Genomic DNA, 26,610 nt, shown 5'->3' on the forward strand with positions numbered 1-26,610 from the left:
AATTGATCGACTAAAAAACTGGGTAGGCGTGACTGGGACTGCTCTCGGCTGGTTTAAGTCTTGGGTGACAGAACCTTCTCTGTATCAGTTGGGAATGTCTCCTCCAGATATTCAATCATCACCTGTGACGTTCCCCAAGGGTCTATTCTTGGCCCTGTTCTGTGTATAGCCTGCATGCTACCACCAGGTCAAGTTTTCTGCAATTCCAACACATATTTAGGCCCTTTCCTTAGCTACCTTACTCACACCTGTCTTGCAGCCAGAAGGTCTTGAATGTCCAGCAACTTCCTACTGCTGAACAATGACAACATTGATCACATTTTCACCCTTTATATTATATATATTTATTTTATTTTATTTTTTAATTGCTTGGTGGTTTATCCTTTATCTTCGTCGCCCCAAAAATGACCAGTTGCCACTAGTCGTCAAAACGACATTACCCATGATCCTCCACGCACAGCGTCGTTAACTCAGGAAAACATGGCGGCGTCCAAGCTGTCGACAGACCCAAACACAAACATACCAGATTACGAATACACTGATGTGAACACCAAACCGTTTCATATCGGCTCTTTCAGACACGAGTGGCTGAACAGACTGTCGCCGAGCCATTACTCCTACCAGCCGGAGGACGAGGACACGTTTGATGCGAACTTTGCGAAACAGATGGGGGTCGGAGCGGCGACCATGGCAGAACTGAAAACAATCTGCAGGTAGTCACACCAACGGAGACCCAACGTTCAGCCTAGCTAACGGTTGCTAACAATTTTCCCAGTTTGCTAACAGTAAACTCAATTGTCAATTGTGTCTCATGAAAGTCTTTCCTTTTTCTGTCTCTCTGCACGGAACAATGTACATAAAACATTACTGCACTGAAGCAGTCGACTAAAATACAGTTAATGTTATGCCAGAATCAACTTTATAGGGCAATTATGTATAAACATACAAAGAACATGACTCCATTTTGTGCCAAGAACAAACGTACAGGAATATACAAGGTGCTTCACAGGCTCAGATGAAATGCAATACCACAAGGAAACCAGGAAATTGTTAAACAGATGAATTAAAAAAGAATTAAAAAAACAGCATGAAGACATAACCAAACAAAATGATAAGCACAAACACTGTTATTTACATGCAAAACACAGGTGGTTTATGTGCCTCGATCGATGGATGCATGCACATGGATAGAGTGTACAGTTACTGCACAGTGTATATATCTAGCTGTAATATATATGATATGTAAGAAGCGTAGATGTTTTGGTGTCGCAGGGTTGTTGCACAGGACTCGTGGCGTAAAGCTGGTTTCCTCTGATGACTATGAAGAGAGAGCATGTTGGTTGTTATTTCACACCGTAGCTGTCACCATTATCTCAGAAAAAACTGACTGTACAGAATGTACTGTGTATTGATACTTAAGACCACGACGATAACACCACCTAGACAACAGGTGTATGAGTCACAAAGTTAGGCACTAACTCGGCATTTTGAAACCAGTTATTCATTTTCAGTTTCTCCAACTATGACACTAGTACAACTTTTATGTGTCACAATGATTTATAGTATAAATATGCAGTGTCACAATGGTGTTAAAGGCTTCGTTTTGCCAGTGTTTACCATGTTTGCAAACTAGTTACATGACTTTCTCTTTTTCTTTTCAAGTGTTGATTCGCTCCGTTGTCATCCTGAGGACCAGCAGCCCGATACAGACGTCGTACCTCCAGACCCAACGCTGAAAACACTTGTGTATGACTCCTCCTCAGCTGTTACAGTTTATATTGTGTCTTGGATAAACCAACAGCGTGCAAACAAATGAAAATTCAATGCTCTGCGATTTGTTTTTAACAGACAAAGAAAAAAGAGACAAGATTACAAAGCTACTCTAAAAGTCACCAAGAACAGACACGACCTCTACGCGGATGAACTGGTGGGTACATTGGAGTATTGGTGGTTAGTAAGATCACAAAGCTGGAATACTACAGTAGATTTGAACAGTCATGTAATATTTATGAATAAATATTGTTCTGTTTGACAGAGGAGGTTCCAGACATGTGTAACCTTTCATGCATCTTGACATGAGGCTTGGTTCTCTGTGTGATTTTCAGGAGCGTTTAACTGTAGGTAGGAAACCAGAAGCAGTGGCTGACATGATCCCTGAAGGAGAAATCATTCTAACCATCAACATCTACTACCCGGCTGTTATTGAGAAAGTGAGCGTTCGCCTTTCTCAGGGTGCCAGAAACCCTCCAAATCTGACAGTCTTTTCCAGCCATTTCTTCTTAAACGTTATCCCCCTCTGTACTGACATCTTCCTTCTGTCCTCCCTCAGTTTAACTACATCAGACCCCACATGACCCTGCTGATGACGGGCTCCCATAGCTTGGCAGAGCTCAGGGATGCCATCTGCTGCGTCAGCGACTTGCAAGTGTGCGGGGAGTTCAGCAACACGCCAGACATGGCTCCAGACTTCATCAGCAAGGTATGCACAGATCTCAACACGATTCATTTTGTCACGCATCTACTGTGATTGTACCTCTAAATGTAATATTTTTCATGTTTTCTCTTTCAGGATCATTTCAAGTCTGCTTTCTTTTTCTTTGAAGGAGTGTTCTACAACGACATGCGATTCCCAGAGTGTCAGGAAATCAGCATGTAAGTTTTAGCACCTGATTAGTTGAAGGATTTGGTGAAGATCATCTCGTCTTTGACTGATCATTGAAAGGAATAGTCCAACATTTTGAGAGATTCAGTTATTCCCTTTATTTCTGAGATGAGACTCTGATGTCTGAGTTTTAAGGAGGAGACACAGCCAGGAGGTGATTAGCTTAGCTTAGCGTACAGACTGGAAGCAGGGGGAAACTGCTAGCCATAGTTAAAAGATACCAACACCACAGGTTCACTAATTAGTGTGTTACATCTTGTGTGTTTTAATGTGTACACAAACGAATTTGTGACTTTAGTGAGACGTGCCTGCTGTAACTGTTTCTTTTAAGTGTGTTTTCCCAAAATGTTAAACTATGCATGCAAAGCTTTAAATTATGATTCAGTATAAATTACAGGATTTTCTCCTTGTGGCAGTATGTAATGTTTCATTTGATTTGATCAAGTTTAACAGAATAAATTATTATTATTAGGGAATTGAGTATTATGATATTCTGTGGTTTTATGTGCCACAATTTTTAATAGCCTGATGATATTTGAAATGTTGCAAATTGCAATCAGCTGCTAATGTTTCATGATGGACACCTTGTTTTGAGAGGATATTTATTGACTCCTTGTGATTCCTGTTCAGATCAAGATGTCTTTGCCAACTGGATTTACAGCCACATTTACTAATAATAATAATCATCATCACGCTGATTAGCAGACCAGAGTCAGCGGTTACAGATATTTGGGGCAGAACATTGCACTTGACCTGCTTCCATTCACAATCTGAAATGTTCTAAAAACTTGTGCTGGGGAAGAGTTCTTGGAGAGGTGAAGTTCTCAGGCATATTACACATATGAATGATAAACTCATAAAAGTTTAAACCACACACTCTTGTAGTCGTCATTCTCTAGAATCATATATCCAGTTAAAATGATCATCTAAGTGTGATGTAATAATGAGAATTATTAAACAGATAAACATGGAAGCTACCAGAAACTGTTTAAGAGATGCGTAACATATATGTCTTTTAAAATGACATTTTATTGATGCACCTTTGGCGTGTTTACAATACAGGACGACCATCGAATGGGCAAAGGCCCACAACTTCCCACCCTACACCCAGGCCAAGATGGAGGACACACGATTCGCGGATCTGAAAGTGAAGGTGGGCTTCCCGTACCTCTACTGTCACCAGGGAGACTGCGAACATCTCGTCATCATCACAGACGTCAGGTGAGTGTATCACGAGTTAGTACATTATTGTTCAACAGCTGTTCAACTTGTATGATCCAGCTCCATCTCAAAACCCACTCAACCTCTTTACTAAAAGGTGTAATAAGTATGAATGTTACCGTCAGAAATCACTACCATATATTATATTGTGGCTATTTACCAAAAGTATATAAGGATTACTCTACTACTCTTACTACTGAATATTTACAGTTGCCTACTTTGTCAGAGCAGGAAATCAGGAAACACAGCACCCAGTGGAATATACTTTGAGTTCACGCGTATATATCTCATGCCCTCACGTTTCTATTTGCAATACTAAAAGCAGTAATAATCAATCGACTCAACGGAGCAGTTGCACTTAAACATAGACGTTCGCAAAATGACGTCAAAAATCCTCTCAGCCTGTCACACTCTTGCTTACCACGCCTCTGCTCTTTCTTTTGCCTCACTTTGGATCTCCTGGCTGCAACAGCTGATAGGGAACATGATAAATATAAAGCTTTCAAACAACTCCCTTCAGAATTCTATAGGCAACATCATCACAGGCCCTTCTATGTTATTAGTCACACTAGCGGCGTGTGGTCAGTCGGCCCGCCACTTTTGGTCGAGACTGAAATGTCTCTTTAACTATTAGATGGATTGCAATGAAATTCTGTGGAGACATTCACGGTCCCCAGAGGATTAATCCTGACTGGTCATCCTCACCCTCTACCTTAATACACTGTACTGTTACTGTGCAATTGTATATGGTGGTTAGATATGTCACAAGATGTGATTTTTTGTCTGCACTTTCTCAATCTGTGTGTTATCACTACAAGCTTTTGAAATAAAGCACTTCGTTGTCAGACAGCAACTGACTGCTCTCACAAGACTTTACTGCTAATTTGGTTTCATCGCACTAGGAAATGCGTAATAGTAGATGCGTCTATGAGCTGATTTCATCGTTAGCGTGAACAGGGTAACCTCATGAAAGCAGCTTTTAATATCACAAATGTGAGACAAATCTGTGTTCTCATCACTCAGAGAAATGGCCCTGGTCTTTTTTTTCCTCTTTTTTTTTTTTTATGCATCCCAGACTGACCCATCAGAACGACTGCCTGGACAAGAAGCTGTATCCACTTCTCACACACAAGCACAGGGTCATCACCCAGAAGTGTGCCGTTTGCCATGTCTACATTGGAAGGTGTGTAAAAATCAGCAATGCATTAACAGCTTTGCTGCATCTTCAAACTGTAAATACGAGTTTAACATCCCTGACTCCTTCCAGATGGTTTACCACCAATGACCAGTTTGCTCCGAGTGACCCGTGTCTCTTCTGTGACAAATGCTTCCGGATGCTGCACTATGACGCTCAAGGCAACAAGCTGGGAGATTTCCTGGCCTATCCCTATGTGGACCGTGGTGCATTTAACTAATGCTCTCCTTTGGCAAACTGCTCAGATCACCGATTTAATGCTGTATAATACAGTTAAATGTTTTATATTTCAGAAAGAAATGTTTTGACGTATATTTTCTTTAAAAAGAACAACTGGTTTTGTGTTTTTGGACAATAATGCTATAATAATGCCTTCTTGTTTTAAATAAATGGTAACATTTACTGTAAAATGTATTTTACTGGGCTGTGAATTTCTTCATTTGAAAGCTCATTTGTATCGTTTAATTTTTAAGTCATTCATTAAAAACTGATATGTACTGTAAATATTTATTGCTAAATGCACCGAAGTTTGGGAAAAAAAACATCCTTAGTCACATTAGGAGTTTAACAGTCAAATACTCAGCTAATCTGCTTTATCAAGATTGTTTCAGTGCGGTTTGATCAGATTTGATTGACAGCTGCCTGGCATCAAAAGCAACATTCATCAGACTCTCATTCAAATATTGGTAGATCCTGATTGGTGCACATTTATATATGATACTGGCAGAAAGGTGTGTGTTCATGTAGGACCCCACCATTCGTAGTAACTACTTACTGAGGACATTGGCTTTGTCTTAATTGATGTAAGCCTGCCTGTTTGGGAAAGAACAACAGATAAATCTGTTACATGACAATAACCCCTGTGCAGAAACAGGCAACGTCTAGTTTAATTTCAAGCTTCATCAATAGAAAATCAAAGAAGACGAGTGTCCAGATTTTTGGTCTAAGGTACCTCCGCTGCCCTGTCAATTTAACTCACCTACCCAGTCATCGATTCCCACCTATTATGTACTGACTATATAACACTATTGAGGACATAAAAGTGGATATTGTAATATTTTAGTTAAGGGAGTTAAGGTTGGTTTGGTCAGCAATCATACTACGACCACTTTAAGTGAAGCTGAATGTTCAAACCATTTATCCATTACTTTTATCCACCTGTTTAGACTTAGTGCTTGCTTGCTAACTAGTTTTCACACTCTTACATAATTGCAACAGCTATAGTAGTGTTCAGGTGCATTAATTAACTGTTTATATATTCTTTTAATCAAATGATAATTTCTACTTTTTCAAATTACTTTAGATCAATCTGTCCACATATCCCCCTGGTTGGGAATCACTGCTCTATACAACCACAAGAGCAATGTAATGTGAATATATGATTAAAGACAAAAGGAGTACTTTATTTTAAGTACTACTTTATTATTGGATGCTGAAACAGGTCATCAGACAGGCACAAAAATACTCTTATTTACATCTATGTTAAAAACAAAAACAACTTTAAAAACAGACACTTGAACATGGTTGTGAAAACTTTGGCAAACTCGCTGAATTTTCTGTTTGTGCATCTGAAGTGAGTATGCGTCTATAAAATGTTAAAAACATCCAACATTATTAGACGTGGGGATGTTGCTTCTAAACTACAACTAAACCTCTGATCTTAACTTCGCCTGCAGATTATTTGAAGCACAAACTGTTGATTCTGTAAATGTCAAAAACAATGTAGTACAATCAAAACCATCTACTCCAATTGAAAAATAGGACCAGGTGGTACTAACCCTGTCTCTGTGAACAAGATCCAAGTTCTAAGTGCTGCAGATCTACACGTCCTTAACATTACACTGTCATTACTCAAACGGATGAGACAATGCATGTAAAACCACGAGTATGAAAGGTAAAGATTACACAAAGTAAAAAAAAAAATAAAATATGTCAGTCAGTCGTTATCTCGGGAGTGGTTTGATGTACTGAAACCTTTGAGCAGCAACACTGTCAGTTAACTGGAAACCAGTGATCGTTATCAGTCATCAAAAAGGAACCAGTTTGGACAAAGGTTGTACGAGTACAGCAGCAAATGTCTTCTCTTTTCTTCAGGCCTGTAGGACACTCAAGTGGACTCCTCCTGAGCTTTTGGGGCACTACAATCAAAGACAAGAAACAAGTAGGTTAAGACAGTATTGGCAGTCTGGTGTAGCTTCTTCCTCTGTGCCATGGACCTCCATTGTTGTCAATTACAAACACATGAGCCACACTGTTGCACTGGCTGACACGTTCCTTCAGTACAATGAACTTGGTTGCTGTAGTTGAGTCAGTCCCATTTACTGAAAACTACAATGTCCAGCTGTAGGAAATTACTGAGCCTGTTTGGAAAAATTAAACTGTCCTTTAACTCGTTTCTAAAGATTTAGATCTTCAGCATGGGATCTGCAAACAGTGAGAAAAATGTAGAATAACGCCAGCCTTGGGTTTCTGCCATAGAGCCAAACCAAGTTTTCATGCCTAAACCCAACCAAACTGCGACCGTTTCACAATATTGACCCCGTGTTAGAAAGGCTTTCTAAAAAAAACGACTTGTTTAGGTTTAGGAAAAGATCATGGTTTGGGTTAAAATAAAAAGTTAACTTTTAGCTTCACACAGGACACAAACAGCAGTCTCCTGGTTGAAAGTCCTTCGTCTGACCCACTCATCCACCCCAACCTGCTTCCTATATGGGCTTTGTCGCTCTTTATGCTATATCACCTGACTTCTTAAAGCCTTTCTGCCAGAAAGCCCAGAGGGAAAACTTATTTTATGTGCGTCACAAAACAAAAGGTCAATGCTGCTGACATTTTGGGATCCCATAGCACTGACTCAGTACAAACCTATACTGCACCAAATACAGTTTTTTTGTGCATTGTTTTCTTGTCCTTCCCTTTATGTCTATGCTATGCTATCTCTCAGTTGAGACTATTAAGAGGCAACACAATCATACTCCGTTATCTGTGCATGTGTTGGGTAAATTACCTGTGGTTCTCTCCCACTGAGGTGTCCTCAAGAAGCTTCTCTCTCTCCGTCTCCTGCTTCTTCTCTTCAGGGCTGATATCACCATTGGTCATCTTGTCTTTAGGCGGTGCACAGAGACACACACAGACTCAGTTAGACAGACGGTTGCTACATAACCTAAACCACCGCGGAGAGGAGACCTCACAGCAGCATGTGATGACACATGCCGAGCTCCAGACCTTACTGAGATTAATACGATTTTCCATCCATTTGGCATGCCTTGCTCTAGAAAGAGACCTTTCACAGGGACACTTCTTTCGGTGGAAGTACAGTATGTACATCAATGGAGTGAGTCAAAAGAGCAAGGATGTGGCGGCAGACCTCTGATTAGTCCTTTTTTACTGAGAATGTCAACCACACAGATCCTATGACGTCCTCCTGTAAAGGACCTAAGAAACTGACTGAAAGCTTCAATGTTTCTGTTCCCTGGTTGGTTTTCATATGTGGTTTAACTGGTCATAATTGATTTACCAATAACCAGCAGACATGCCTTATGATGCAACTTTTTCTCTGGATCAAGCCAGCTCTCACTTAACTATGCTGTTATACTATCAGCTTCAGAACAGCTCATAGGTAAGATAGGTCATCGGTTTTTTTTTTACGATCCCTATACATATCCTGAACATTTGTAACTTGTATCAGGCATGCGAACTGGTTCGGGGTGAAAAAGGTGAGAAGGATGCGCGAGCAGAGAAAAACACAGACCTGCTAGGGGGGTCCGGGGGGGTAATGAACTTGAACCTCCAGCAGTTCTTCAAAACCTCCAGGACTAATCAACCTTTAACTGCACGTCATATGAAAAACCGCCCTCTCTGCTCATGGTGCAGTTCTCCCAACTGCACAGAGGGAGCCAATGTCCCAAGGATTCGTGCCAATGTGTGCATTGACCAGTAATATATTCAATCAAAGTCTTTGCTCTTTTATCTATGAATTACAATCATCCCTTTTATAACGAACCACGCACCCATGTGATCAAAAGGCTAAGTCGAGAGAGAGAGAGAGAGAGAGAGATAGAGAGAGAGAGAGAGAGAGAGAGAAACCTTAAATGACCAAAGGTTTAAAAACAGAATTACTACCAGCTTGTTGCGCTGTCATAAAATAAAGGTTCAGAACATCTGACAATAATCAATGTCAGCTCCATGTCTCATAACATAATGTGTTCATTTATATGCACGTGTTCAGACGTGTTATTGGTCAATACAGTTTCGGCCTGCTTCCTATTTTGTTTTCCTAACATTTCTAATGGATAAAACTATGGAGGTGAAACTATATTTAAAGGTTTAAAAAAGAAACTGCAGATGTGTGAGACATTTGTATACAAATTACTGAACAAATCATATGAGTACACCAAGAATACTTGCCTGTATGTATGTGTTCCAGCCATCTGAAAGATGGACTTCTTTACAGAAGAAAGAATGATCTAATCTATAATAATTAATACCTGAGTTGTTTTCCTTGGCTTGTTCCACTCTCTTCAATGCTCCTTTCTTGGCTTCCTCGTGCTGCCGCTGTTCAGCTAAAGACTTGTTGAGCACCTGGCTGAGGACACAGTCGCCTTCTCCAACCAGAAACATGCTCTTAAACTTGTTATACAACATGGTGGCCTTGTCCATGATGTCCTGGCTGGCCTTGAATCTGCGAATCTAGAACACGGATAAAAATAATGTACATCACCACTCGACAAAACTGCTTTGAAATGCAACCTTCGCTCGTTCGCTCGATTGTTCAATTTGAAACAGTGTTACTTTAAATGGATTTCACCTTTTTGAGCGTAGCAATAAGTTCACTGTGTTTCTGCAGGTGCTGGGTTGTGACTTGAAGAGCACCGATCTCGTCTAATGCCTCCAGGCACTTCTTCACATCCTAGTGAGGTGGGAGCCGGGCGAGCCATGGAAACAAAGTGGCATGGAAGCAAGAAAACATGAGTAAACATTTAGAAATTAACAGAGATGCAGCCAATTATCAAACATTTACTTGATAATAAGTACTCTTCCCAAAAACACCTACAACACGGGGGGTTCTATACTAAAGATGAATAATATTTAGATGAAAGCAATCCAACTTATACTTGAAACACAGTGTAGCAGTAGAGTCTGAGCCTTTTGTCTTTGTTAGTTCAGCGCATGAAGTGGAAAATGAAGAAACATCAATTTGAAAAGGTCTCAGGGGAGACAGATGGACTTGTATGAGGTGTGATATACAGCATTTATGATCAGACAGTGATTAGTTAAACTTACAGGGTTGTCAATTTTCAGTGAAATCTTGATTTCACTGTGCAGTCTCTGAAGTTTCAAGTCAGTTGACATTTCTGTGAAAAAGAAAAGAGAAAAGAAAATATTATGATGACCCTGTGAGGATTAATTATGAAAATGTCAAACCATAGCAATATGTCACATGATTTTAAACGACATTACCACACTTTCAATTCCATAAGTCTGATGTTCATCTGATCACTTTGCTTTATTTAGCTTTTGTGTTTGTGTTATACTTCCATTTTGCACTGAACTACCCTGTTATGTTGTTGTTTTGTTTAGTTTTTTTTACACATACTCTAATTACCACAACTACCTCAAGTCTTCAATTTGATTCAATTAAATACAACTTTATTCATCCCTGTAAGGCCAACTGTATTCAACAGCTGAAGCATCAACAGATACACACAACAGATAGGAAGGAAAAAAAATACTGTTAATCAACTATTAACTTAGCATATTACTATGATATTATACATACTATATATTTTAGTTTCTTTTATAGTTTTGCTTTTGTTTCTTCCTTCAGTGCTACCTTTGACATTCTACTTTTTTCTATTTTATTCTGTATTAATCCTGCATTGTATGAATACAATAAAGCTGAACCTTGACCATGACCCTGTTCTTTTATTCAACTCAGCTGCACAGATGACTGTCATCTTAACAATGTCTTTCATTTTATTGGCTTACATTTGAACTATATTACTCACCCTTTTTCTTGACTCCTGCTCTCTCTTCATTTTTCTTCCCATCATCTTTGCTTGGCCTGAAAGAGAGAATAACAGAAATCTATCCATTCCTCTCCTGATGATGTTTTTTCATCATTTCTCTTCATATGCTTGTAAATTTAATACTTTCGGGTTGTTGGCTCTGGGTCAGAGCACAATAAGCAATACGAGGACCTCATTTGGGGCTCTGGTAACTTCTGATGTGTATTGTATGTTTTTATTTCATTTCATTTCATTTCATTTCAAACTTGTCGAGTTACAAACAAGTTTAAAATAAATAGAACCAAACACAGAGAAGAATAAAGAAAAATCAGTTAAAACAGTTACACACTGAAGCAGGGATGAATACGTACTCTCTCAACTCCTCGGCTTTCCGCCGCCGCCCATCTTTGTCCATTTCTGAGCTTTGGTGTTTCTTTCTGCCTTTGTTTTTCTGAGATGAAAAGAAATCACATCCATGTGCATGAAAGCATCATACTGAGTGTTCAACATGATATCTTCTGATGAGAGACAATGTTGGTGCTTCACACTAACAAACTGAAGATATTTGTGTGGACTGGAAACCTGCCTCTTCATCGTCAGAGCCTGAGGAGCTGTCATCCTTGGACTGCTTCTTCTTCTTGGCTTCAGGCTCCTTCCCCTCTGCATCCTTTCCTTTGCTGTCCTCCTTCTTTCTCTTCTCCTCCTCTCCACTCTTGGACTTGTCCTCTGGTGCCCTCTTTCTCTTTCTGTCTGACTCAGCAGTGTCCCTAAACGGGAGAGAAAGGGTCTGTAAAGAGGCTTAGAAGACAAATGAAAGTCTAGACTACAGACTACATACTCCTCACACTAGAGAATACGACAATGTAATTATAATGACTCACAGTTTAAATATAGCTCAAAGCGCCCATGAGCATAGCCCACTCACATCCTAACTAATATTGTTTATAAATGCAAGTTTAGAACAGAAACTTAGTTTAGAGCTTTACTTTGGTGTTTACATCTGTTGGACGAGGAGCAATTCTATTGGCCTTTGCATCTTGAAATAGGTCGGCTCTCCATAGTGCATTGCCAATAAGATAAACTTGTGATCAAAATGAAAGCATTATTTCTTCCTTGCAGGAGCAGATCCTTCTGGGCCCGCGACCCAGGCAAAGGTATTGTACAAAAAGCACAGACTTAAGAGGGAATTTTGCACTGTGTGTTCATTTTCATGTAGTTACATTTCACTTCCTGAGCCCTGCTGGTCCTGCTGCTGGAGCAAAAGTAACTTCTCACTTTTGGGCTTCCTGCCCCTTCGTTTAGGAGCCTCACCACCTGCTCACATGGACACAAAGACACACCATAAATCCAGTTTATGCAAAACGAGAGCTGAACGCCAAGACTTCAACTTACAGTTGAAATTAAATTTGATACAGTGCCAATGTCCTATGTTTGCCAACCTGATTAATGTATTCTCTCATATTTGTATATGTATATATAGCTATCTCCTGTCTATCTGTACCTGTCTCATTGTTGCTCTCTCATACAAGCTGCACATTTGCCATGATTGATCTTCTTAAAAGCACAAAGCCATAAACAGCATTATGAGTACCAGCATCACAGGGAACACCGCTTACCTGAGGGACTGACAGGACTAACAGGAGCATCGTCTTTTTCAGTCTCCTGATCAGCATCACTCTGGAAAAACATACCATCTTATAAAATGTTTTACAGATTATAGACTCACTGAAAGTAAATGTTAATAAATACTACTAACCTTTTTCTTTCTTCCTCTCTTGGGTTTAGGAGCATCTGTGGATTCTTTCTGTGCCGAGGCCTAAAATGCGACACCTCTAGTTAATTTCATTACAATCCTGACTTTTAATGGTCTTTGCAGTTCTCTTTCATATAACAGCCGGGTAAACATCTCATATACTTCAGTCCTTCTTGGATGATTTGATCCAATTTTTACCCTCCTCTTGACATGTTTTGATCCATAGCACCATCTAGTGTATAACTGAGATATTACACTCTATGCAATAATAAATGTGCCAGTGTTTCAATAACAACAGCTGTCTCTCAATTCCATACAAACTAATTGAACACAATATATACTACTATTTTTTTTTTTTTGCTTTCAGAGATCTTCCTGGAGCCGTTTTGTAACTTATTTTCAGGTTTTGCAACTGTGAGTGGCTCCTCCACTTCCTTTATGTACTGAATTGTGGAACAATAGTGTAAATTAACAGCAGACTCAAAAAGTGTGTATATAGTAAGGAATTGGGACACAGTTTATGACAGCAGGGGAAATGTCAAAATAAAACTTAAGAAAAGAGTCCGTCCCATCCTGAGCAAAAATACATAAAGACAAACAGAGTCACAACTTACCTTTCTCCAAAGCACACAGAAAGCCATGCAAAAATAAAACAACGTCAACTAATTGCAAACAGTGGTTTTATGAATAGGTGGACAGGGAAAGGCAGGAAATGGAAAGCAATAACACAAGTTGTCAGGGGGGTCTCAGAGAGGTAAAACAGAGAAGAAGAAAACCCACTTTCCAATTATTTTTGTCATAGTCACAAACAGAATTAATGTCCCAAAACTAAATCAATTTGATGCAGAGCCAGTTGTGCTTACCTGATGTCACTTAATCAACACAGGGACTGTTTTATCAAAAAATGTAATCTGTTTGTAAATCAGTTATCACCTCAGTGGAATTAACACAGCAAACCCAGACGAGGCACTCTAATCAAAACATCAAGCACCAACCAAGTTTGTGGCCACCGACAAGAACTCTGAGTCAAACAGAAACAAACCACCAACTGAAAAACCACCAACTGTCACATGCTGACCCGACCTGCACCGATTTATGGGATCCCAGCATGCAAAGTACGTACATCCTGGTTCTGAGGACCCTGCTCAGAGATCAGAGACCCTTCCTCCTCCTCCTCCTCCTCCTCCTCCTCATTCTCATTCTCCTGCTCAGCCTCACTTCCTGGAACCTGAATGCACCCAAGACACAGCATAGGACGCAGTGTGGTGGGGTAAACGAGTCTTGAAAGGGAGAAAAGTTAGCGAGTATCCTTCTGTTCCACACACTGACTCTTAGCATACAAGCCTTTTAATCTGTCAATACAAAATGGCACCTTCAATTTGTAAAAGCTACTGCCTCCACTGATACGTAATTCAGTATGAAGCACACACACAAAGGAGAAAGATTAGAGAAAAACAGCAAAAGAAGAAAGAAGCTGACAACACAGGAACAAACTAGTAGCATGTCAATGCAGTGAAACGACTGTTTATATTTATTCCTGAATGACAGATTTGAAGAGCAAGAACTTACTTTGGATTTTATCCCCTTGTCATCTGCTTCCTCTTCTCCCTCTGGGCTGCTGTCCGAATCCTTTTCAGTGAAAGACTCTGGGGGGACCGGCTTTAAACCCCAACAAAATGTATTAATTAAATTACACATACTGGCAAAAACACAATAATTTGGAAGATCTGAAACCAGCTATGCACAAACAATAATGTCAGAGGATTGGACAGGTGCAGCAAAAAACAGCATGTTCGACATGGATTAGGCATTTTTTGTCCAAGTAAATACACAGTATCTTACACCAAAGTCAAAGCCAGGGTTACAATAACAAAAAAAGTTGAATGAAGTTACATTAAAAGTGTTCACTTATATACACAGATGTAAGCTTTTACAAGTCTTTTATCACGGAGCTATGACAAAATAACAATTTGAATAGGGAAAAAGCCTGAGCCTGCTGAACTCAGTGCCCCATCAATCTCGATCAATCCTGTTCGGAGGATTTGGTAAAAAAAAAAAGAAAAACACGAGAAACACAAGACAAAAAATGTATCACAAAGTACTCAAAACAAATTTTATCCACCCAATTAAATAATTCATACTAAATGATGCATCTGCAGGTAGGGCTGAGTTTACATGAAAAGTATATTAACATTTCAAAAGAAAATGTTGTCTGCTACTGTCCACCTTTTTCCTTCAGCAGAACTTGGTCCCCAATGAAGTAATGCTAGTTTTGTTCCCCCTCCCCAACTTCTCTCAGGTAGCTAAAAACTAATAAACATGTAAAAGCACTTTGGTGGCCCATTTTCTGTAGGTTTAGATAGCCAGGGAAAACCCCTGGGTTACATATCAGTTAGAAAGAAAAACTGTCAAACTCACGGTCAATCCAAGCCTAAGGAGGATAAATACTGAAAAATGTCTTTTGGAGACAGAGAGGAGGAAGCTGTACCTTTGGTGCAGTGAGCTCAACTTTTGGGTTGTTCTCAATCTCCCACAATCCTTCGTTGAAGCCTTTCCTCTTGTTGGGCTTGGCGTACTTCTCTTTGTTGGGCTGGTACGGAAAGATATCTTTTGGGCCAAGAAATGCGCTGTTTGAAAGAAGATCATCCACAATGTTTGCTCATTTAATACTTTCTGAACCATTAAAAATGCAGTGTGCGTTTACTGGGAGAGGGAGCAGCAGCACGCAGACAGGTAACTCTATTCAGCCACTCATCAAACATTTATGCATTTAAAGAAACACCTTCAATAGAGCACAATGACAGCTCAATAAACAAAAGTGGAGAGAAGCACTACATAAATGCAGCCATTTGCCATTTAAAAGAATTTCTATCTTGTGAACTCACTGTGTTCGACTGCATATAATCTTAAAAACTCTAATATCAAAAACAAATGGCTTCATTAACCACTGTAGTCCAGTCACTGCTCAATTATTCCCATGAGGATTTATAAGTACACGAAAATGGTTACATGTAGCAAGGATCAGATACTTTTGCCACTAAATTCTTCCACAGGTTAATCCTATTAGAAACTTTCGATTAGACATCTCAAATTTAGCATGTGATTTACTTTTTTCCACCTCTTTTTAAATGGCAGTACAATTTGCTATATCAGTTTTACCTGTACATACAATGCTACTTCACCCAAGACGATGTAAGCCCATCAAGCTAAAGGAAATGACAAAGATTGCTAGCCGTCAGTTACTAACGTTTCATGGGTGCCAAAGAAGAAGATGGGGAACTTGATGTTGGATGGCTTCACAGCACCGTCTGGGACTTCATCGATCTGGTAGGGAAATGAGCAAAAACAAAAACTAAATCATAGTGTGTCCACATTCAAAAGCAAACGGAAAACTTTTCTACCTTCTCAGGTGTGGGATTAGTAACGGTTTGTTTGTGTCTGAGGGTTATTTGCTGTCTTTTGGTGGATGGATGTTTGAATTTGAATGCGAAGCACATTGAGTTAAATTGGAATAAATTGTTCAATAATAACAAATGTGTCTGACGATTTGCCTATGATTAAGGCCCAGACTTACTCTTGCAGGCCAGTGAGGATAGCCCTTCATCTTGGCAAAGATCAGATCACCAGGTTTCCATTCTGGAGCCATGCTGAACGGATTACCAAACTGGAAAATGAAGACAAGTGAATACACACCTTAACATATTTGTTCGTATTAGCTACACAAAACAAAACAATGTTGATGTGCATCTGCTCAGGCATGTAAACGTGTTCAGTAGGAGCCCCTCCCCCTAAACACCACCAATAGTCCACAGTTCATTCAAATATGACAGTCATGTTCAGTCTGACAAAAATAATCCTGCATTACATACAGACTCTGGATGTACTCAAGCTAATCTCACTGACACTTGGCAGCCCCTAAAAGCTAAGTTAGCAAGCGTGGACAAGATGTAAGCAGAGCAGAACGCCTCATAAACATACAGGCACGCTAGCTAGCTCGTAGCTGTTTAATGCTACCGAAACTACAACAAATCCCTGCATTGGCCTCTAGTTTATGCAGTCGTCTATAAGAAAGCCGACTACTATTAGTATTTCAGTTTTCAGTAAAGTATTGTAGCAAATTCTACCAGGAAAACACACAGGTCCTTTCCCCGACAGTCGGATGCACGTTTTCCGCTCCCGCGCAGGACGTCGGCAGACTGTACCACTACATGCAAGGACGGGGGAGTTCATTTTAATTACATGTCGTTACCTGTGTTGTTGTTTTTTGTTGGAGCAGAACCAAAAGCTCTAAGATACTTTGGCAAAATAGTGAGTGCTTGTGAAGTTATAATGTGTGTCATAATTACACCAAATGGGATTTTACGAGAGCAAGCATTTGTGAAAGTAACCACGGTGGAACAAAGATCGTGTACGCTGCTATTTGGGTTGACGGCATGGATGTTAATATACATTCATGGTTGACGGACGTGTCTGAAAAAAGTGGGCGTCAACTTTCACGCATGCGCTCTGACGCCTTAATTTACAATTAGATATAACCACGCTGAGCGTCGTTGTCATAGACACTCGTAGGGGCAAACCTACAATGACATTCCTTTTCTAAAAATAGACGACTCATAAAATGTACGTTTAGTTATATGTGTACTAGGTGTAAATATCGGATGTTCTTGGTACCTGAAAAAAGGATCAGAGTGGGAGCTCTGCAGCTGCTCCTCTGGTACTGATGCTGACGCTGCCGCTCTGGTGTAGGATCCAGCCTTAAAAATAACATGTAGGTTCAGGACTAATGTAGGTCTAGATTTATTTTTGTGGTTATCAGCAAGACAAAGAACATTCCTCACATCCCTGTCAAAGAAATGCATCTTGTCAAATTTATAGACAAAATATGGACATTTTTTTATATATTGTGTTGACATCCTGACTCCATCTGATTGGAGATCCAGTGGCCTCTAGTGGCAGAATCAGGCCTAACATATGAAGTGTAAGTAAAACTGATGGATTTCTGTCCAGTTTTTGGTATTTGGTATTTGCTCCATAAAGCCAAGAGCATAACAGCAAGGTCATGTTATGCTTTACCTGGTTTTTATTTGATTTTAAAATGTTTGGTGTGAATGGCCATTAAAAACTCCTTGTCTGGTTTTTGATCTGCATGTACTGTAATGCATCTGTAATAGCCTTTAGTAGCAGTGGCTGATCTACTATAATCATCTAAACTCCCAACCCACAAACTCATGTTATATACCCTATTATTGTTCAAACAAAATTATTATAAATTCTAGTTAGGGCTGAAACTAATTATTATTTTAATTATCAGTTAATCTGACAATTGTTTCTTTGATTAATATTTTAGTCTAATAAATGTCAGACACTACGGAAAACGTTTCCTGAATCCCAAATTGATGGTTTCAAATGTCTTGTTTTGCCTGACCAACAGTCCAAAACCCAACAATATTCAATTTACAGTGATACAAAACACAGAAAATCAATAAATTCTTTGAGATTTGAGAAGTTGGAACTGGAACGTGTTTGAAAAAAAACCCACTTAAATCAAATTATTTATTGATTTTCAAACAATCACTTGTTTCACTTCTAATCATGATCCAAAACCTTCTTTTAATAGTTGTTTTTTTGTTTCTCTAATATTTTTGTTTTAGGCTGAAGGACTTTTGGGGAAGTTTAAGAGTCAAGAGTTTAAGAAAAAGATCTTTGCATAAGTCACCCACCAGGATCTGAAGTGCTTTATACTAATAAAACACTGCAGATGGTGGAAGTTTATGAAGGTGACCTCAACATTTGTGGCCACACAGATGCACAAGCAAGCTTACGTAAATCCAAGTCCACTGTGTGTGTGTGTGTGTGTGTGTGTGTGTGTGTGCATGTTAAAGACAATAGAAGATGCTGATGGTTGAAGGACAGGCTCATCAGCCACAGGGTCCCAGAGAGGGGGATAAGGGAGAAGAGGAGGCCAGGATGGGCCAGAGGAGAGTGGATGAGACAAAAGAAGACGAGAGAGGTGGAACCCGTCCATGCCCAGGAATAACTCACAGGAGCTACCAGGCCCCCTGCCCAGCCTGCGAGGTGAGAGACCTTGGTGTTGGACCCCAGCCAGCTTAGTGGGGTTCCTGCTCAGACACACGGCTGTAACGGAGGCCAGGGATGGCGCTGCACAGAGATGACAGTGTGTGTGTGTGTGTGTGTGTGTGTTAGGATACGAATGTGAGTGTGTATCCTTCACCCTGGCAGACGAGGTGTTGGCAGAACATCCCAACCCACTCTGTCTCCGAGGGCCACAAAGTCCTGCTTCCCTTCCTCACTCATTTGTTAACCTGCCTCTCTTCTTTGCAGCGTCCTCGCACACACGCTGAGAGAAGCTACTTTATATATGACCAGTGGCATTCAAAATCACCTCCCTACTTTAGTGCTGCCCTCTGGCCATCACAGCAATGAGACAACCCCCAAAAAAGGGAACAGTCAGATTTCAGGAAAGGCGGTTATTTGTCTCACAAGTTCTACAGCATGTAGCTTAGATCTATCAGCACAGAGACAGACAGGCAGGTGAGCTGCAGGCTCTCAGGTCAGCTCTGATGTCACAGTGAAATGTGCTGGTTCATGAGCTGAATGAACAATAAAAACAAGATGTTTTAGAGATAATATAAAGTTAAATATAGATTAATGTTGGCTCTTTCATGAATTTTATTAGCTTCAGGAAACTGTTGTGTACAGTGGTGGAAAGTAACTAAGTACATTTGCTCAAGTGCTATACGACTAATTCTGAGGTATTTCCATTTCATACTTTCTACTTCTACTCCAGGCACATCAAAGGGAAATGAGATGCTTTTTACTCCATTACATTCACAACAGCTTTAAGTACACGTTATTTTCTTTATTATATGTTTGTATTTGTAGTATTTCTACTTTTACTTAAGTAAAGGAGTAAAGGGGATTGAATACTTTTTCCATGACTGGTTGTGTAGCCAGATCAACAGACTGAAGTGAAACTATCATGTTACAAGTTTGAATATTAACTTAAGACTCAGATTTACATGAATAAAAAAGAAAGTGTGTAATATCACTTAAAAATCCACATAATACAGTTCTATTTTGGGCAAGTTATACAAACAAATACAAAAAACATATATTGTTTAAAAGACCTTTTTGCAGAATCAAGCTCTTTGTGTTTGTATGTGTATATCTCCCTACCGATGTTAAAACTAAACCTACTCCCTCCGCAGTAACACCTGCCAATAAAATATACAGATATGCTGCTAAGAAACAACCTAAAACTCAAGTTTAATTTTATTTTTTACAATCTGTACACCGTAAATCTTCTGTCCTTCTTTTTGAACAAGGAAAACCTCCCCAAAAACACTTTTAGGAAGGTTTTTCTGCTTCAAACTTTGTGCAAAATCATTGATTTTGGATTTTCACACTCTCCTGTGTGGCATCATCTGAAGGGCACCTTCCCTGGACTTGAGTGAGCGATGGTGTCCTTGAGCTTGTGTGTGTTTTTTATGTGTGTGTCATACACATGGATTGGCATCTTTCCCCTTACTGCTGGCAAGCCTTCAGCATGTTAGGGGAATGGACGGGGGTGCCACTGGAGAATGATAAAGTAGTCGCAAGACAGGTCAGTACATTCATTAACACCATAGCAATATTTGTTAATAAATACTGCTTCATTTGGCAAGGACTTGGCAAAGTAGTCTGCATAGATGTTGTTCAGAGGCCATCCTCGTTGGAGGGTTGCCTTTTGCATTATTTTGATGGTTGAAACAAAACTTGTATTATTTAGGCATGCGCAAAACAACTTTAGAATAATACCAGCACTGTCATTTCAATAGAAATCTGTTTGTTTCTGTGGACTGAAAGGGCTCTGAGTCATTGAGGGTGAGGATGGGAGAAGGAACAGTTCATGGGATTTCTAAAGGAGGCGTCCAAGAGCTTCACACAATCACCGAGATGGCTCAGAGAGGAGGAGCAAGAGGAGAAAGAGGGAGGGAGCGAAGGAGGAAGATAGAAAGAGTCGGGCCCTCGGACAGCAGGTGAGTGTGTGAAGGCAGGGCATGACAGATGCTTCTGTCAGCGTTCCAACAGTCGCCGCTTTGTGGGAGCAGCGCAGATGCCTCCTCCCCCTCTCCCTCCATGCCCCCCTCCCACCTTCCTCTCGACAGGCTGTGATGTGGGGATAACAAGACAGGAGCAGTCCTCTCAGCAGTAGAGTGACCACACTGGCACAGTACTACATGTGGACGGGGGAGAGGGTGAGGTGATGGAGAGGTCCAGGCCTGGGCCCAAGGCTTGAGGAGGTCTCGGCGGCGGTGGGGGTGGGGGGTTATAAATGTGGGGGTCAGTGCATGAGGACAGGGGAAGGGCTCTCTCTCTGAGCTGTGGGAACCAGCTGAGACATGGGGTCCGTGGCGGTCCTGCCTGTGAGGAAAGCAGATGTTTTCACTCGGGGGTGTGCCAAGTTTGCAGAGCAACCTTCAGCTGCTTGGAGGTCAGGTCTTTAATAAGGGGGCTGGGCACGGGACATTTCGGAGGCAAATGCTTCAACTTTGATACAACAACATATTAATTATGACGGTAGACCATAGGGCAGAGGGTTGTAGCGGAACATCCCACCCCACTGGTATGGAGCCTCCATCAGGCTGACATTAGCCAAGGCTGGCTGGCAGATTTACTGCTGTCCCAGCACTAGCCCTCTTTTTCAACCAGACCTCACTGGTGCAGAGGCAGCAGTTTGGATTGGTTTAAGCACAACTGGCTAACTGTTATGTCTGAGGTGATGTCTGAAAGTAGAAGTTTAATTTGCATTAAAAAACAAACCTTAGTGTTTCAGGCTCCATTAAGGTTGATCTAATCAATGTTTTCATTCAACAACGAATCAAATGACTCTTTTTAGTGCGTTTCATTGTTTTGATTTTACTGCCCCTAAACTTTATTGTTTCAGTTTACTATCACAGATCTCATTAGCATTGTTTGGCAGCAGACAGCTGTTTTCAGCAACAAAAAAACAACAACCCACTGCATGCTACCTGCCCAGCACCAAATGTGACCAGACGAAGTTAGCGACTCTAGCTGATGAACATAGTGGAGCATTTAGCCACTAAAAAGCCAGATGTTTCCCTCAGTTGTTGCTAGAGACCAAAAGCAGAGCTAAAGGCAAAGTCAGTATTGGACCAGAAAAATCAAATAAATCAAATGAATCAAATAAATGATAATGTTGCTCCGTATCAGCTGTAAATGGAAAGCTGCTCACGAACATCATATCCAGAAAAACTTTATAAGGTGATAAAATGTCAACATTGCGTTTACAGATTGTTATGCTGCCCCCAAGTTGCAAAAAACAACAACAGTTATTTCCCCTTTACATAATATTTGTAATGTTATTTACCCAAGTGACTCAGATAAACTGAAAAAGTTGCAGATCCCACAAAAGCCATCACCCAACCACAACATTTTGTAGTTTTACCCATTTTATTACTTTTATTTATTATTTACCCACTCGCCATAAAAAATGGAAAGAAGAAGCAACTGCACAGTTGATAACCATGGAGGAGCCAGAAGGGAAAAGGAGGAGAAGGTCCGATATAAGGACATTTGTTTTCTCAAAAAGTCTCAAAACCAAGTAAATTGTGAGTTGTGATGGCAGCTAATGAGCTACCACCTAATGTTTTTCAAGTTTACTTCTAGAAGTGTTGTTTGCTGATTTGCAAACTAATCTTAAAGTAATGTTGTTGCCCTTAATTCAATCTTGTTTTCAGTCAGTTTCAATAACACAGCTATGTGCATGATTTCTAAAAATCATTCCAAAATGCAGACATGAGGGATATTATGTTTGCTGAAACACATTTGAGCTATTAAGGTGCCACATGAACATTAAAAGAGGCTACTTCCCCAAACAAAAGACACAAAAGAGGACGGAAGAGTAAAGCATGTCTACGTGTGTTGACTCAGCAGGGATAACATAAGCGCCTGAATTTTGTGTTTTCCTTTACATGAATAAAGACATTTCCATCATGAATTGAAGCAGAAAAAGCACAAATTGGTGCATAGAAATTAACCAGAATGCAGGATATGTTTGAAAAAGTAAAGGGAAAAAAAGGAAGTGTTTGACGCTATCAATGTTGTAACGAACGAAACCTTCGCCCTTGGTTTTGGCTTACCAGTCTGTGTAGTCCAATTCCAATGGCTTTCACCAAACCCTCCATATAAATTGTGGGAACCAGTTCCAGCAAACAAGCTCACACCAGCCAACTGTATGATACCTGCCCTGCATGAAATGGCAGAGAGCCAAAATAAATGAGTGTCTGGTGAAGAAAGTCGAACATCCAAAAGCCAAAGTGACCCAGATATCTTTTTTCAGGAGCTCAAAAATTAGTATTGGGTATAATATTGGGCTGATATTCGACAGGTGGTGAGAACGAGGACTCCGGTGGAGTGCTGTTGTTGTTCTGTTACTGCTTAATAAGTCAAGTAACTGTTTGCTGTCACATCATCCAATAGCAACAATCGCTCAACTCAGCTTCAAAAACTGTATTATTTTTTTAACTTCCAGCACAATACCAACATCGTCTCCAGTTCGACTGTTTTCTAGGTGTGCTGATAAAGGTCATTTTGAAAAGCCGTGAGGCTGCATGAAATAGGACAATTAGTTTCATCATGGAGCCACAATGATTACAAAAAAAGTGATCCTAAGACTTTATCACTTCCCAGCCCGATGAGTTAAGAAGGGAGTTTCACCTCATCTCAACCTTTGCATTGATTTTCGAGAGAGTGGGAGATCTGGGGATTACTTTGGAGAGCAGCAATGAAGACCTAGCTTATTGGGTCTTTTTTGTATTTGGCAAATGGGCTTGACAAAGATGGAGGAGACAAAATCTAGGGCTTACAGCTGCGGCACCCAATCGGGGGAACTTGAAAGCAGCGCTGGGATGGGAAGCTGGGAGAGAGGGTTCCTCATTTAGGAGTGGTGAATTTGGACAGGGGGCATGGGGAAATGCTTAAAGTAAACCACAGAGGCCCCAACAATCGTCAGGAATTGAGACATTTTAAACCTTTAACGGGGGACTGTGATCAAAGCGGCAGCGGATCCTCACTTGAGTGTGAAAGCGGAACCGGAGGGAACAGAGGGGATTGTGGGGGATCACGGCAGGTTGAAAACGTAAAATCAGCACATTAGCTTTATAAGGGCGTCAGAATATAGGATGATCGGGGGATCATTGGACCCATGGGGAACCAAAGAGAATCCAGTATGTACCAAGCTGAGCGGGGGAAAAAATGAGGCCACTGCTGATAGAAAAGCCTCCCTTATCAAAGATGCAGTTAAAGTGGGAATAATGTTGCTCAATTCCCATAGAAAATAACTACAGGTTTGGCTTGAAAACTGTAAAATTATCTTTAAGTATATGATGACATTTGCAAATAAATCTAAAGCCACCTTGTGCTTTACTGCTGAGTCAAATTAAAAATGAGCAGCTTTCATCATATTAAAGTTTTCCCTCTAAAGTTCAGTTCAGTCTAAAGTCATTTACAACTCTGAGCATCATTTCATCCTTTCAGAGAGAAAAGAGAGAGAGAGACGCCTACGTAACAGTTCATCCTTAAACCCATATGCCATATTATATGATCTGACGCCTACCAGGTGCAGGTATGAACCTCACGTCTCCTTCCCTTTTTAAACCTACCTCAAACAGAGCACAAATTAGTCTACACCCCCGCCCCCCCCCCTCCCCCCCGCTTGCTGCAGCCTCTCCCAGTCGCAGGGCTAATTCAGAGGAGCGCTAGCCTTGGGTAGCAGGGGTTCTTGCTATGCTGAATTATAAATCAAAGAGCACTTACATGAAACCACTTGCTAATTACATGTTCACTTCGCTCCCTTTTCTCTTTACCATGTCACTTCATACTGGCCATGATCACTGGGAGGTAGTGGAAGGTACAGAAACCTGTAACTGGCTTTGGGATAACCATGTCTCAGTAATCTGGTGAAGATGATAGCAATTATTTTCCTGCTACATTGATGTTAATGCCCACCACTTTCTCACACTTTGGGGTCTGTCCTTGATGTGCGCTCCCCGGCTAATACGCCCAGAATAGAGGCCAAACTTCACGGCTACAAAAGCAGCTCTAACGCGTCTCATCTCTTCTGTACCTTCAGTTTAAGATATTTTTATCTGCAAAATCCCTCCTCTCCTGCACTGTATTTGTGACTTCCTCATCCCTTTCATGTCCTCTGAGTGTCATTCTCCACCCCCCCCCCCCCAGTCTGCGAGGCTAACCAATTTATCACCAGCCAAAGGAGGGCCTTCACTTTGTCTGTTTTCGAGGCTCTCCCTCCATAAGCTACTCTCCTAATGAAAGGGGGTGCTGCGTCCCGGCCAGTCCACGGAGACTTGAGGGGGCAAGAAGTCCAGTTCCAAGCCCAACTTGGGGAAGTAATTACCCCTCTGGTGGACCGTTGAGAGGAGCCCCTCCAGCCGGCCAGAGCAACTCACACACATGGTGGACTTTCACTTATGGGCCCGTGGCCCGGCCCCCATCATTAGGGAGGCCCCTGAAGCTGGATGTCATATGACCTGGACGGGGGTGATGCGAAGGGGTCGACTCAGCACGCCTTGGCCCGGGTAGCAGGTATTGGCGAAAGGATCGGAGGACCGGTGCCAAACTCAGCAGAGGAGAGGAGAAAATGGGGAGATGGAAGAGGAGGGGCTTTGACAGGAAGAGGAATGAACTGTCAGGGAGAGATAAATAACGAGGGGAAAGCGGGCAGCAGGTGACCCGCGGCAGGGCTGCCTCGTAGGGACAGTGACCGGCTGACCTCCGGGCTGGCTCTCACGGGGGCCACCCACTGGTCACCTACTTCTACTCTGTCACATCACACGTGAGGCCGGGGGCGGATACCCAACATGACGGACTACAGAGAAGCAGAGATCATGATCACCAGCCGACGGCCTTTAAAAAAGAAATCCAATGAGCTCTGGCCAGAGGAGGAGCTTCAGGTCAAGGAACTGGAGCACAGACACACTCTTCTATGGACATATGGACTTATTACATTTGTGGCCCATATTTTACAAACCACTTTGACAGACTTGTGAGGACCTTATTCATTTCTTGCCAGCAGTGGAATGTAAATAAGTACATTTACTAAGTACTGTACTGTACATTTTATACCACTTTAACTCAGCTTTAGTTACTAGTTACAGAATTTTACATATAGAAAACATATGATGAGCTTATGATGTATTGTTACAGTAAAATACTGCTTACACATTAGTGCATCAGAATTAATAATCCATAGTTGATACTTTCAGTACATTTTCCTGAGAATACTTTTACTGAAGTGACATTTTCAATGTAGGACTTTATTTGTAATGGAGTATTTCTACATTCCAGTATTGCCACTTTTACTTAAGCAAAGGATCTGAATACCTCTTCCACAATTGCTTCCTGCAAATGTATTCTTCTAAAATGATCTTGCTGAAGGGAACATGAAGTTTTGTTGTTAGGGATAACAGATTCAACTCTTTTCCAATAAAGTTGTCACATTACTCTCTATTTCAAACAAACGAATGGCAGCAAATATCATTTTCTCTACACCCCCAAAAATGGAAATCCTCAACTGAAAAACGACACAGTCTTTATAGAAACGATTACCTGATGTTTCTGGAACGGAGAGTCCATGAATTTAAGAGCTAACTTATCCTGAAAAAACTCCCCCTGGCTGTTTTTTCCTGCGCCCTCTACTTTTTTCATCATGATTCAGTGTCTGAGTAATGTA

The 26,610-nt window shown here is 40.8% G+C and overlaps 2 protein-coding genes across 2 annotated transcripts; one reads left to right on the forward strand and one right to left on the reverse strand.

The window, feature by feature from the left end:
- Nucleotides 1-480: 480 nt before the first annotated feature.
- Nucleotides 481-5,463, forward strand: snapc3 (small nuclear RNA activating complex, polypeptide 3). Its single transcript, XM_070923513.1, has 9 exons — nt 481-713; nt 1,663-1,746; nt 1,849-1,927; nt 2,106-2,210; nt 2,330-2,479; nt 2,570-2,652; nt 3,725-3,883; nt 4,959-5,066; nt 5,151-5,463. Exons 1-9 carry the CDS (start codon nt 481-483, stop codon nt 5,296-5,298), a joined length of 1,149 nt encoding a protein of 382 aa, XP_070779614.1. The 3' UTR covers nt 5,299-5,463.
- Nucleotides 5,464-6,479: 1,016 nt separating this feature from the next.
- Nucleotides 6,480-17,016, reverse strand: psip1a (PC4 and SFRS1 interacting protein 1a). The gene is made up of 17 exons (XM_070920136.1): nt 16,961-17,016; nt 16,411-16,500; nt 16,084-16,160; nt 15,325-15,463; nt 14,406-14,495; nt 13,960-14,064; nt 12,840-12,899; nt 12,700-12,760; nt 12,304-12,397; nt 11,670-11,850; nt 11,455-11,534; nt 11,084-11,139; nt 10,359-10,429; nt 9,883-9,984; nt 9,563-9,764; nt 8,083-8,179; nt 6,480-7,216 (listed from the first exon to the last, which is right to left on the reverse strand). Exons 2-17 carry the CDS (start codon nt 16,480-16,482, stop codon nt 7,186-7,188), a joined length of 1,518 nt encoding a protein of 505 aa, XP_070776237.1. The 5' UTR covers nt 16,483-16,500; nt 16,961-17,016; the 3' UTR covers nt 6,480-7,185.
- Between the last annotated feature and the right edge of the window lie 9,594 nt (nt 17,017-26,610).

This window comes from Enoplosus armatus, chromosome 2 (genome assembly GCF_043641665.1).
Source record: "Enoplosus armatus isolate fEnoArm2 chromosome 2, fEnoArm2.hap1, whole genome shotgun sequence".
In the NCBI taxonomy this organism is placed as follows: Eukaryota; Metazoa; Chordata; class Actinopteri; order Centrarchiformes; family Enoplosidae; genus Enoplosus; species Enoplosus armatus.